Source organism: Colossoma macropomum, unplaced genomic scaffold, assembly GCF_904425465.1.
Source record: "Colossoma macropomum unplaced genomic scaffold, Colossoma_macropomum, whole genome shotgun sequence".
NCBI classification, from domain to species: domain Eukaryota; kingdom Metazoa; phylum Chordata; class Actinopteri; order Characiformes; family Serrasalmidae; genus Colossoma; species Colossoma macropomum.
The window spans coordinates 22,792,354-22,806,345 of NW_023494789.1; the positions used below are offsets into that span (position 1 = coordinate 22,792,354).

The window sequence follows — 13,992 nt, forward strand, 5'->3', positions numbered from 1 at the left end:
ACACCGCTACGCCTCCCGCTATATTGGCACACGAGACCGTAGAGAGGATTATACGCAATCAGCAGCATGTGGTTAAGAAGGTCCCACTGTAAAATAGGCTCTGTAAATCAGCAGAAGCTGTAGGTGCGACGACCTAACTGCGCCCCCTGCTGGGGGAGTCAGAGAAGTCTGTCCTACTCGTAGCTTCTGTGCCATATTTTCTAGCATTTGAGACACCCTAAGCAATAAATGCACTAATAGATAAGAATCTGCTCAAAACCAGTATCTTTCCATAAATGTAAATTTAGTTTACGCCCTGAAAGAGTGCTGAAACGACACAGTCCCCCAAAGACTACTTCAGGATACGACCTGTATGATCATCCAGAGAGCAAATATTCATGCGTATATATAGATATATGCTGGAGGCCTGAGGGTTTTGGGGGTGGAGCCCAACCTCTGGAGTCACAATTGGCACTAACGTTGTAAAGGGCCACCGACCACCTCATCGATGTGTCCGTTATTTTCTTACTTTGCATAGTAACGTTAACAATGTGCTGGTTGGAAAGTGAGCCAGCAGCTAAAAGGACCCGTCCCCCTCAGAGCGGGCGTTTCAAGTAAGAGCTGCTCTCTTATTAACAGGAAGGGGGCGCTCTTGCTAACGGAACAGGGAGCTCTCTGGCTAACAGGCGGACGGCACGGAGGCTGCAAAGAGGGAGGGAAAACAAAAAGAGGATCCTAGCAGCTGCGTAAGAGACGGGGTCACGCAAAACACGCAAATTAAGGAGTTTGCACTGCAAGAAAATGATATCTCGGCAAATTCAATTTCTTAAATGTGGGGAATATGTGATATATGAAATATATATATATATATATATATATATATATATATATTTATATATATATATATATATATATATATACACATAACACAATATTATTCAACCCATTTCTATATGTTTTACTTTAAGTGGAATGATGTTACTACACAACGTTTTTTCTTCATTATTTATTAAAATGACCAAAATTATGTTATTTGTAAATTTCTTTGTTAGGTTATTTATAAAGCTATTAGGGATCAGTCAGAATTTTTATGAAACTAGTCAAACAGTAAATTAGTTTCGTAGCAATTTTTTCTCTCTAACATTGTGTTCTCTTATTGAAGAAACATGAGATGTGTAAACTCTATAGTCCACCAGAGCATGTTGCAGAGCCTGTGTCAAGTTTTGGTCAGAGGTTCTACTTTGTTTAGTCCTGGAAAGCACAGAAAGACCACTGCAGCTGGCTAAAGGCTACCGCACACCAGATGAGAAGCTCTGTGCTGCCCCCTGTAGAAGGTCTCTGGTGCTGCGTAGTGGCTAAAAAGGCAGCAACTAAAAAAAAAAAACAAAAACAAACAAAAAAAAAACCCTCCATTCATTGTACACTCTAGTATAGATTTAACTGAATAAAACTTGCAATGTCATTTAGTGAATTTATCACTTTCGGCATCAACTAACTACCTTTTCAAAAACGCAGTTTTCAAGACAAAAGTAACAGCCAGTTCAAATTCTGTTTATTTTAAAAGACGTCAGATTAGCTGCCTTTCTCTGAGTAAATTTCAAGCAGTGTTAACTCTTACGGTGTAGTGTTTTGGATTTAATACAGACGAGTAATAGAGATGCTGAGTGGTGTTACTGACTCTGGAGTCGTAACTTCATGTTTTTGTCTCTTTGTTGTTTTGTTTTTCGGTTGACAGAAACTCCCATCCTTAAAAATACTGATCATTTCTCTTGATAAAATGTCTTAAAGTACGTTAAATCATCTAAAAATGAGTTGAATAATTTTGGAACATTTGTAAAACGCTCACAGTAAGAAGTATCATGTATACTGACTACATTTAAGACGATTTCACTTGCCAAGACGCCATTTTTTCCAGTGCATGTTCTACATGTTGTGAGATAGTTTGGGGAATCTTAGGAAACACTGTTCACACACATAAAAATGATAAACATTTCACATAAACATATGAAAACAACCAAATATGGCCTATATAAGCAACGTTCCTCAATTGCATTGGTTACACAGGACAGGCCTACAGCGGCACCACTTTAAAGTGTTTCTGCATATCAACACTGAAGGGCTTTTGGTGCCAGTGAAAACCCACTGCATGAAGACCAACAGAATCGTACAGTACATGGAAAAAGGGAAAGAAAAATCACACCAACACTGGCGATTCCAGAGGTCAGACTGTCTCAGCTTCTTGCTAAAGGTGCATTTATCGGAGAGGGAGGAGAGGGAGAGGGCAGCGATGAGTTCGAGAGATGAGGCGTCATCACCAGTCCGTTTTGGCTTTGACTGAGTGGCTGGGAGCACAGCGACAGAAGATAGACATTCCGAGATTGGGAGGAGAGGAACGAGTGATAGCGAGCATTTCCTCCCATGAGGTTCGGCAGCTCTCTTCACATCAGGAAGGAGCTGCTTGCTTCACCTCCTCAGTCGCCCCCCCATCCAGAAAACAATCCATGTCTGGTGTCTCTTACAGACACGGTGGAAAAAAGGCCATAAACAAGTTTGGAGTAACAGTGACATTCACTCTGATATAGTCCAAAAAACAGAATGTAAAAACAAACATATACTGCAGGTTTCGTCTGATTGTAGATTCAGTCTTATGTTCCCCTTCAGTCTGACCACACGGGTTTTAGAGTCCATTCATGTCCCTCCAGGACTGATGAGGGACAGCAAACAAAAGGAGCTTTATTTAATTTTAAATACCACTAAGGTATGTAAAAGAGCTAAGTTGCCATCAAGAGTCTTTTTTTTTTGCTCCATAGTCTGGTTAATTGGCATTGCAAGTGGAGCATCAATCTGTTCATAAGTGCTATATTAATCCCCCTTGAAATATTAGAAAAAGTTTTTTTTTTGTACCAGACGCAAGGATCCCTTTTTTACTGCATTAAAAGAGGAGAAACCCTTTTATTTTGGTGTTGTGCCTGAATCCCGAATCTCTGTGTGTTCCCCTCGCATCTGGAACCAGAACCTCAAAGCGAGTCAGTCCGAGAACACAGCCTCTGAGACCAGGTAGGTGAAGAAGTCCATAAGTAACGTCTTTGTAGCTTGAAAAGTCTCCAACGCGACTAATACAGTTCAGTTTAAAAAAAAAAAAAAAATCTGGAAAAAAAGAGCTTCGGTTTGCTTCAGTGTGGATGGAAGATAGCGGCAGATGCTTATATTGCACGATGCATCACTTTTTTTTTTGTCTTTTCGTCTTTATCTTTCTCCAGAAATATGTAAAGATAGGATTAAAATGAGTAAGTTCTGATTGATTCAGCATTGAAATCCAGTTGGTATGGAAATATTTCCATCGAGGGTCTTTTAGACAGTGGCTTGTGAGTTCACAAACAGATGCTTGGTCAAGTTCTTGTAGGCATAACACTCATACGCACAATGTTCAGCTTATTTTTCAACATTAAACACACACAGACAGACAGCCTGGATCATAGACGACGTAAAACAAGAGTCAGTGTACCTCCCTTAACTGTAACTACTGAAGAAAATGCATAAGCTCACGGCTGATTGGTCTAGCAGACAGGCCATGTACTGCTAGGTGACGTTTTTTTTTGTTTTTTTTTTACTCGCTTGCTCTGGTCCAATCGCTGGCTCAGAAACAGAAGTGTGCAAGTTAAATTTCTTTAGTTGGCTTTTGTAACTAAAATAATAATAATAATAATGCTCAAGAATGACCTAGACAGAGAGAGCGAGAGAGAAAAGAGCGCGAGCACTTAAGGCTAAGATAAGTTCTGAAGAAACCACACACTGAACGTTGAAATGCGTAAGAAGGTAGCAGGAGCTTTTCCCCAGCGTCTCGGTCAGGAAGGCTGCAGGGCCGTGAGGTTTTTCTGTTTCTGGGCTTGGTTTTAAAAATGGCTGCCTTTCCTCTGCTTCTCCTGAACCAAAAAAAAAGAACTTTTTTTGGGAAAAGTAAAACAAACTATAAAAACAACAAAGGCTTCCGTTTCTGTTGATTCTTGCTTTTTTGAAAGTCTACAAACAATAAAAGATGCTTTGACGCTCTGAACATCTCCAGTTTCCAAAAGATGCACTGATAAACTGATCAGCAGAGGTAGAGGTAAGCGTTCCAGTCTTACCCCGAAACCTTTTTTTTCAGCTCTGTAGAAAGAAAGTGATTATCATCACACTGATTTGCTTATTTGTTTGTCTTTTTTTTGTTTGTTTTTTTTCCCATTGTCTACTGTTTTGTTTTTATTTTGTTTGTTTTTTAAATCCTTTTTCCTGTTTCTCGTTTTTGGCGCTGGACCATCAGCTCTTACATGTTCTCTCCGCTCAGCAGGTCTCCAGGCAGCAGTGTATTGATTGGGATCGGGCTCCCCATAACCCTGGTCTCCTCGCCGTTAGCAGGACCCCATAAACTGGAGTATTGTTGAACGCCGCCCCACAGCAGGTCTCCCCCATTTCCACTACCTCCGCTGCCCGAGCTGGTGCCCGTCTTGGTGCCCGCTGAGCCTGCGCTGCCCCAGTGGTTTCCCATGCGCTGCTGGTTGGACCCAGGGGCGGCGCTGCCTTGCCAGCTGCTGTTGGGTGGGTGGGCCTGACCCTGGGCGAAGAAACGGGTCACTTCCTCCTCTCCAGCGAACTCTGCCAGGATGGTGGTGTTACCCAGAACACACCTGGACAGGAGAGAGAGTCTTTTAGATAAAATTACACTCACAAGAAACTCAGAATTGAATTGTAGGGCTGTTCAAATACGTTTATTACGATTATTGTGCCGCGTTGTGTTTTCTATCATGTTGTTTTCATAATCACTGGAAGCCAAAGTCGGAACCAAAGTTTAGAACCATGGGCTCTATATAGAACTCTCTGTATGCTTAAATGGTTCTTTGCATGGTGAAATCCCTCTTTACATTGATGGAGAATGTGTTGTATATGGTTCTATATAGCAGCAAAAAGGATTCTGCCATTGTTACAAGTTTGACAAAACAACACAACACGAACTGCACATTCTCTATCAATCTGAAGAACAATTTCACCATGTGGAGAACAATTTAAGCGTGCAAAGTGTTCTATATAGAACTCATGCTTCTAATTAGAACCATTCCCTTTACTAAAGAACCTTTGAAGAACTATCTTTAAGAGTGTGGAGAAATACAATCTGTCAGAATGACCACATGAACTTGTTGATAACCAACTCACTGTGACCTTAAAATTACTCATAGCCTTTTCACTGAGTTACTTAGAGTAATCTAACCCCTCACATGTGGTTACAGCACAAAATGATAATGACAACAGCTTTACAACTACAATCACCAGGGCTTAGAGTGCCCAGCTGAGTCATGTTTTTACACTGGACAGCACAGCGTTGACCAAGGGGGTCCAACCCAGCCACTGGAGATGTATCCTTCGACAGAGTTTACTTTTAAACAGTATATTTTCAGAGCTGAGGAACAGAATAAACAAAGCCAGATGTATACAATAAGTAAAATAAACTCTACAGAAGACAGGCTGAAACTAAACTCTGGACCTGTGGGTGAAGTGCAGGGTCTAGAGTGTAAACTGCAAAAGAAGCATCTGTGTAAATTAGCAAATGTCCACTAAAGAGCAGCTCACATGTGCAGGGACTTCTGGGCCTTGGCTGCCTCCTCTTTGGAGCTGTAGCGCACCAGCGCGTTACCCTGCGGCAGGCTGAGGTGGAACGTGATGAGAGGACCGTGCTGCATGCACAGCGTCCTCAGAGTGGAACCGTCAATCTGCAACACACACACATATTTTTTAGAGGCACATCATGGGCAACTGCACCTCCGATAATTTCTCAATCTAATTATGATCTGAACTGAAAATGCTTTGTGATCAGCAGAGTGCACGTACCTGAGGAGTCAAGTTCCGCAAAACAAGCCAGCTGCTGGTCCTGGTGGAGCTGTCTGAGCTCCAGGCAGTTCCCTCTGAGATTGAGAAAGGGGGAGAAAGAAGTTACAACTACAGCCACAGTAGAAGAATCTACTATGCATTATTCAGTATCTACTAGAAGCTGCACAACTTCAGATTTTTTTAAGTTGACAGTTATGTAATGAAAGTCGAGTCAACATCAACCAATTGCTGATGATGTCATGAATAAAACCACAGGAGAAGGATTGCTTTGCAACACGCGAATTTAAAAATCTGACTTTAAAAATCCACATTCTGGGGCTCCCGGGTGGCGTCGGCCCTCTCATCAGGAGATTGCAAGTTGGATCCCTGGTGATGCTACAGCTGTCCGTGGCCGGGAGTCCAAGAGAGCACTGTTCTCCTCACTCTTTCTGGGTGGGTATGATGGCCCCCGTCTCCCCCCCCCATCACCCAGCACGATGCTAGACAGTGCAGACGTCTGTCAGCTGACGTAACAGATCTGGCAGTTAGTGTTCTCCTCCGAGCGCGTTCAGCTGCCCAATGACGTCGCGTGAGCGGCAGTTCGAAAAGATGCAGTGGAGTTTCACAGGTCTCGGAGGTAGCCTGAGTTTGCCTTCGCCCTCCTAGAGCTGGTGGTATCACGTGACTGGCGGAGTTCTAACTAGTGGGTGGAATTCGATATGACAAAATTGGGGAGAAAATTTGAAAGAAAAAGAATCCCAACTCCGCTGGTCAGTAAAGCGTAATGTGCCCTTTCCAGCAAGCCCTGGACCTCATTGTTAACCTTCAGGGAACCGGAGATACAGACAATGGAATCTCGCAAATTTGTATCAGACATAGATGAACCCTAGGCAGCTTTACCAAGATGCTCGCCCATGGCAGAGGTCTGAAGTGAGAAATTTAGGACACCGTAACTTGGTCGAAAATAAGAGTAACTGACTTTACAGGATCATAGGGCGTTACGCCCCCTCTTCAACCACATGTGACTTTTTTGTTGTGGTCTTCGGGAAGTATCTGATCTTTGAAGCTCTGTAGATCGGCGGAGAAGCCAAACCCCACAGGTCAGTAGAGCTCTGGATCGCATTGCTGGCCTTCAGGAATCCAGAGATACATACCCTGATATCATCAGGCTCCTCACCTGCTGTCTTCTCTGAGGCATCCATGTTGTTAGTGTCATAACAGCATGAGCTGAGCAGTAAAGTCGAACAGTCGAGTAACTAATATGCATTAAGTATCAGGGCAAGTATCTACTGTATATTTTTCAATACATACTCTGAATTATTCTGTAGTTATTCATCAATATGCAAGTCATGCAGTTACAACAGGGAGAAACTAAAGTGTGTTTAAACGTTGCATTTTAAAGATGTCAGTTTTGTTTTACTGACTTTGCGGATGAGTGTCCAAATAAAATGATGTTTCAAAAGAAAGAACAGAGAAGAGATGAGCCTAGAAAAGAGAGTAGAGGAGGAACCTGAGGAGTAGGAGCTGCTCCAGCCCTGGCTGAGACCCAGTGACCCAGATGTCCAGCTCTGAGAGGGCTTGGTATTGGTGAGGCCCGGAGGGGGGCGAGACGGGGCCGTGGAGGTCCGACCTCCTGGAGCAACCTTCCAAAGGTCATGGGACATCGAGGCCTGCGTGTGTGAAATAGGACCTGCCGACCAGGTGGACTTCATGTCCAAAAGCTTACCTGGACGAGACAGAAGGACAGAAAAGATTCAGAATCAGACTTTAAGACACTAAAAAAGAAGAGCTCATTAACATTGTGTCTAACTAATAACCCATCTAACTTGCACTCTAGTAAAGACAATGGTTCTATATAGAACCATGAACACCCAAAGAACCATTTGCATGCTTAAATGGTTCTCTGCATGGTAAAATGGCTCTTCAGATTGATGGAGATTGTGTTGCTTTTGAAAATGGTTCTATATAGCACCAAATGGTACCGCTATTGTTACGATGTCAAGCTTGTATACAGTAGAAGAACACTTTTAGGTACTATATAAAACCCATTTCAAAAAGGTTCTACATAAAACTATGTATAACACATTCTCCATCAATTTGAGGAACAATATCACCATGCAAAGAACCAATAAAGCATGCAAATGGTTCTTTGAGTGTTCACGGTTCTACACAGAACCACTATCTTTCCTAACAAACCATCTTTTAAGAGTTTAACTAACTAATCAGAAGAGCAAGATTCTCAGAACGCTGATAAAAACAAACCAAACTGGGGGAGGAGGAACAAATCTGGAAGCGAATAGGAGGTTTTTCGGGGCACAGACACAATCTGTACTGCACAGTACATAATACATATATTGCAATAAAAACTGCAGGAAAGCGCCGTTTTTAGGTGGTTTCACACAAAGTCAGTCATAAGAAAAGCTCCAAACCACTAACGCAACACCCAGCCAAACTACAGCAATAATTTGGAGAAAAATCTACCAAAATCACAATTTTCCCCTTTGTCGAAGTGTAGTCGATTAGCTTAGTGTCTGAAGCATGGCGTTAAACTGCACACCTAAAATCATCACCAACCATGTGGAGTTTTTAAGTAATCTCTAATAGACTTATTTCCCTGCTGTTGGAACAACTTGTTTTAAGTTTCTTTTCATAATTAGAAAATGCCTATTGTTCTTTATAATAACTGTAAATTTCATGATAAATGAAGCAAAAGAAATGGCCCAAAATGACTTGGAAAAATGTCTGGTTCCATTGACTTACATTGAAAGTAAAGTAGGTTTTTTTTTCTCCTGTAAAGTTATCATTTTGGGGATAAGAGGTTCAGTTCCAACAGCAGCGATTTGTTTTCTGACACTGCAGCATACTATTAAGTACAAACACTGGCAAAAGCACAGAGGAAAAGCTTTTAGTACTTTAATAGCTGCCACTACTATTTACCATCTCGGCTAATCAAGCACATTTGGACATACGGGGGAAATTGGTCAACTTGACTTTTCACAGAACTACTGCTTTAACTTATTTTAGTTCAAGTTAAAGGGGACCTAGTATGCTTTTCCAGTTTTTCTCTTTCCTTTAGTGTGTTAGGTATCTTTTTGTGCATTTAAACTGTCTGCAAAGTCACAAAGCTCAAAGTTGACTCCAGAGGGAGAAACTCTCTCCCACAGAAACCACTTTACTCTGCTGCCTGAAACGCCTCGGTGGAATTCCAGCCCTATTCCTTTGTTATAAGATGACGCAATCTTGTATCACAGTTCTTATTGGGTGCTTGTAGAGTCAGAACTTGTAGCAGGATGCTGCTACCGCTTTCTGACCAGTCAGAGCACACTGGGCTCACCAGGAGGCAGGGCTTAAAGACACAGAAGATCGAACAGAGCGTTACAGACAGAGAGTGAATAGAGATATGCAGTATGAGGAAAATAATGTGTTTTTGGAACAGTAAAGCTGTAAATCTATTCTAGACCCCAAATATACAATTATGAGCATAATAGGTCCCTTTTAAAGTGGATTCCTGCAGCTGTAAGATGCTTTCAGTTGGTGTGGGTTTGAGGGGAAGGGACAGCCAGGTGAGGGGCAGGTGGGCTGGAGCAGACGGGCTGGGGCAGATAAGCTGGGGCAGGTGAGCTGGGGCAGTACCTGTGCTCCCCTCCTCTTCCTGATCGTTTACCGGCAGGCTGAAAGAGCCAGAGCAGGCGGCCCCAGGCCACTCACTTATGGACATCTGCCCCCCATTCTGAGACACAGTGGGGGACCAGGCTGTGGAGCGTTTACATCCAGGAGGAGCAAAATAATGCAAGAAAATCCAAACAAGAAGTAATGATCACAGCTAATACTATGATTATGTGGTACAAAAATAAAGTTTAAACTATGTTAAGAACAAAAGGATGAGTAATGCATGTGTGGCATACACCCGCCCCCCAGGCCCCGACGATGACGGCCGCGAGAGCCGGCAGGAAGGCCTTCATCGTCGGGGCCCGGGGGGAGGGCGTATGCCACAGCATGATAGTGGGGAAAAAAAATAGTGAATGATTAAAGCATGTAAAATAAGAGTTAGTCTGGAATATCCTGATCTGAAAGACCAGTGTCATATTTTAATGCTTCAACATCAGCTATATTACGGTTGATTCTTTGTTGAGGCTATTTTACCTAAACATTATCCACAGCTTGCAGTGAGGCACATTTTTTAGCAGTTAACAAAGTGGTGTAAAAGTTAAACTTATTTTTAAGTGGAACATGTGCAGTGTCAGTGTCAGGGTTTTGACTCGTTAAGAAATTAAAACACTGATTTATGAAAAATCTAACTCTGTATTAGCAGATACTGAATATTAAGAAAGCTGTGTCTAGATGTGTCTAACTGGGAAAACCACATAAAGCACATCTTATGCTGTGTAATGAGTAAAAGTGGTGAAGAGCACAGCAGGATCAGCAGCAGGTTTGAAGGCTGGACTTTGGTGTTTTTGTCAGCAGTGCTGAATCGTTACGGTCTCTCTCACCTCCACTCCTGTCCCGCAGCAGGTAGCGGTTCACATCCTGAATGTTGGTGTTGATGGTGGGGCCTCCAGAAACACTTCCTGGGGTCATGTTGGGGTCAGCCTCGGGATCGATGTTCTGCAGGCCTTTCCAAGGAACTCCTGGACAAAACTCTGAAGAATAACCACAGAAAGTGTTGAGATATAATATAACCCAAATAAATAAATAAATAAATGATTTTAGAATAGTTTTAGCCCATGACACAGGGGTGCCCAATACGTTGATCAAGATCAACCAGACGATCGCACAGCACACGTTGGTGGATCATGCCTCATTCAAACAGGCTATCACCTGTATCATTTCAACACTTTCTTACAGTTTTGGCGGCAGGCAGGTCAGTATGACTGACACAAAATGCAGCCACTGTCTCTTTAATTTACTGCATTTTTGAACCATACTAAGAAATTACAACAACAAATTGCCAGCTAAAAGTGAACTCAGGAAGAAAAATATTGGTCCAGACTAGGGGTGGGAATCTCTAGGCACCTCACGATTCGATTGGATTACGATTCAGAGGGCTGCGATGCAATTATAAAACGATTTTTTTTCTATACATGATTTCTATTTTCTTACTGTCTGAGGACTTGGCACTCTTATAGCTAAGTATTTGTAATGATCTATAATGCATTTACGTCCAATATCTTTTATTAATGAAACAAATGGAACTGATGTGGCCAGTGAACTAGAAGGCTCTCATTCACTGCTCTTGTTTGGAGACGCTGCTGCCACTCATCTGTGATAAAATGCGCTGTTACGGTGAAATTAGATCCAGTGGTAATGGATGACCACGCAGCACATTATAGCCGTCCTGCCCATTTTCTTTAGTGATTTTATAACTTTGGTTTTGGTCTCGTGAGTGGGGGGGGTCGCCGTGTCAGTAAAATATCTTTGAGACGGGGCGTGAGCAACATAGCGCGAAAGCCCTGTTTCTCAACGACTGAGAATTGGCGTGCAGACTGCAGGTCACCTAGCAACGAGGTTAGTAGCGAACGAGAAAGGTAAAGAGAAAGACAGACGAACACTGGGAGACGAATGGACTTATTCGCATTTATAAGCAACGTAGTTGGTTTCCAGATATGTTAAATCTGCAACGAGAGACTAAAAAGTTGCGAAGATGAAGTCGCTTCTCTTTCTAATTTCCCCGTTCCACCTTAAATGGTGCCGCATTTACCTTCGGCGCCTCAGTCAGAATTTAAGGTGGAACGGGAAAAGTTCAGCAAGAAGCTGGCGAATGAGAAGCGAATTCAGCCTCGTAAAACAGCCGAAACTATTCAACTTTTGAGGAAAAGTTTTTTGGCGGAGATGGGAGGAAAGCGGCTATAGCTCAGCTAAAGCTTAAAGCAGAGCGAAGTAAATCTGCGTTTTCGTTTATATTGTTTAATCTATACTAGGACATTATCACATACTGAGACATACTGGACATTAAATGTTGTGGCTCCCAAGGTGGTCTGATTTTTGTTGAAAGGTCAAAATGTCTCTTCTTAACATTTGGGTTGAGAGTCCTGACCTAACCTGGCTTTTAATGCAGAGGGAGCCGGTCAGATTTCTTGCTCGTCCAGTGGTGTTTTTGTAATGTGCCGCCACAGACTGTCCGGGCGCCGCACTTCCCCACTTCCAAGTTCCGCCCTTTGCGTTCCGTCAACATTACATTATAAATAAAATATTTCGAAAATCGATTTTTGACATTTGTGAATCGATTCAGAATCGTCCACGTCCGAATCGCGATGCATCTAAGAATCGTTTTTTTCCCTGCACCCCTAGTCCAGACTAATGTAACACAATCCTGGCTGACAATTAGGTTAGTGTGATATTCAGTCGTTTGCCCTGCAACGCTTAACATCAATATAGGCCAATAAAGTGCATTAAAAGGTTCAAAGCTTTTAAAAAAGGATGAGTCCAGCTTTTTTTTTTGTGGTTTTTTTAAGTTAGATCACAATGACCTGTCCACTGGAAAAAGTAGATCTCAAGCCACAAAAGTATGGACATCCCCTGCCATAACATCTTAACTCCGCCTCTAATGGACATGTTTTCAGATATCAAAACTGGCAGCTTTTAGCATTTTCAAGGTTGTATATAGAACCATCTATAGCACATTCTCCATCATTCTGAAGAACAACTTCACAATGCAAGCAAAAGGGTTCATGGTTCTAAATAGAACATTTTTGTTTCAAAAAGTCATTAAAAATTTGCACCTAAGACATACATACAGACAAATCTATTTTATATTTGTATTGTTGTTTAAAAATTGTTTTATCAGCATTTAAATTTAAGTATATCTTGTTTTAACCAATTATTTTTAGATTTTTTTTCCTTGTTCATTGTTTTAATTCTTTGATCATTTTATTTTTAAAGTATACATTTAATATGATGACTTTTACCCTTAAAGCCTGTTCATGCCTATTACAGTGTAAGTGTGTTTACTGACTACTGACTTAAGTATGTAATAACACCACTACAGTAAATATTCTGTAAATATTTTCCCAGAAAGTGAATCACCTGGAGGCCAGCTGATGTTCGTCCCATTTGACATTTTCTCGTTAGGGCTCTTGCCCTGTGTCCAGCTCTCTGGCGCCACCATGGGGCTGCTGGGAGACTGTGAGGTGGACAGGAGGTTATAAGGGCTGAAAGAGTCTTCCATCGCCGGCTTACTGTCGGCCACATGGGTGGAGACTGCAGGACCTGAGACAGAAATGGAAACATTTACTGCCTTCAGCAAAGAAGGAATGTTAGGTAAGAGAGAGTTTGACCATGATGTCTGGGTCCAGCACTGCACAGAAACAAACAATAATTGCAACCATTTAAATCACTTCCAGAAAGAAACTTATGTTTCTAGGTAATAATTGTTTATTAAGATCATTGTAATTGGTAGGAGGGAAAATCCAGGTGACCACACTTAATCAGAGGAATTTATGAAACAACAACAACAATAAATCAGCTCTTTAATTCGTCACATTTCTCTACTTTTGTTTTGTGGAATTTATACACCTGACAGCACTGAATAAAAATCCTACAGAGCTCATCAGGACTCTAAACTAAACTGAGTAAAAAAAAACCCTGCACTTGTAAAAAAGACGGTTCTTCAAGAGTTCTTCAGTAAAGACAATGGTTCTATTTAGAACCATGAGCACTCAACGAACCCTTTGCATGATTAAAGGGTTCTTTGCATTGTGAAATGGCTCTTTAGACTGATGTAAAATGTCTTGTGTATAGCACCAGAAAGGGTTCTTCTGTTGTTACGTTGTCAAGCTATACAGAACCATATACACTTCTGAAGAACACTTTCACGATGCAAAGAACCCTTTATTCATGCAAAGGGTTCTTTAAATGTTCATTGTTCCATATAGAACCATTTAATTTACTAAGGAATCCTTGAAGAAACAACTTTTTAAACTCTGTGGAAGATCTACAAAGCGTCTGCTGGAAAATTAGAAGCTTCACAAATAAGCATGTGAGATGAAAAGCAGCTCTGAAATCAGTAACAGAGCAATGTGTAAAAATCCATTTCACACTTTTTAAATGGATTTTTTTTAACATGAGCGTTTTACACTCAGGTCCCAGAACTGATGTGCTTCTCTTTGAAGAAACTAAAGTACCAATTTGGTGAAAAAACAGAATGACCAGGCTCATGCGTGCAGCGCTGAGCTGGGA

At 41.7% G+C, this 13,992-nt stretch overlaps 1 protein-coding gene across 4 annotated transcripts in view; it reads right to left on the reverse strand.

The window, feature by feature from the left end:
• Positions 1-3,668: 3,668 nt before the first annotated feature.
• The window catches only part of tnrc6c2 (trinucleotide repeat containing adaptor 6C2), a 65,294-nt gene continuing 54,970 nt past the window's right edge, over positions 3,669-13,992 (reverse strand). For 3 of the 4 annotated variants that reach the window (XM_036570578.1, XM_036570580.1, XM_036570581.1), the window contains 6 exons: positions 12,841-13,023; positions 10,308-10,457; positions 7,328-7,543; positions 5,839-5,912; positions 5,581-5,720; positions 3,669-4,643 (listed from right to left, as the gene is read on the reverse strand). In XM_036570578.1, coding sequence (XP_036426471.1) covers positions 4,283-4,643; positions 5,581-5,720; positions 5,839-5,912; positions 7,328-7,543; positions 10,308-10,457; positions 12,841-13,023 — 1,124 coding nt within the window. In that variant the 3' untranslated portion in view covers positions 3,669-4,282. The remainder of the gene's footprint in view (positions 4,644-5,580; positions 5,721-5,838; positions 5,913-7,327; positions 7,544-10,307; positions 10,458-12,840; positions 13,024-13,992) is intronic. The other variant, XM_036570579.1, reaches the window with a different exon arrangement.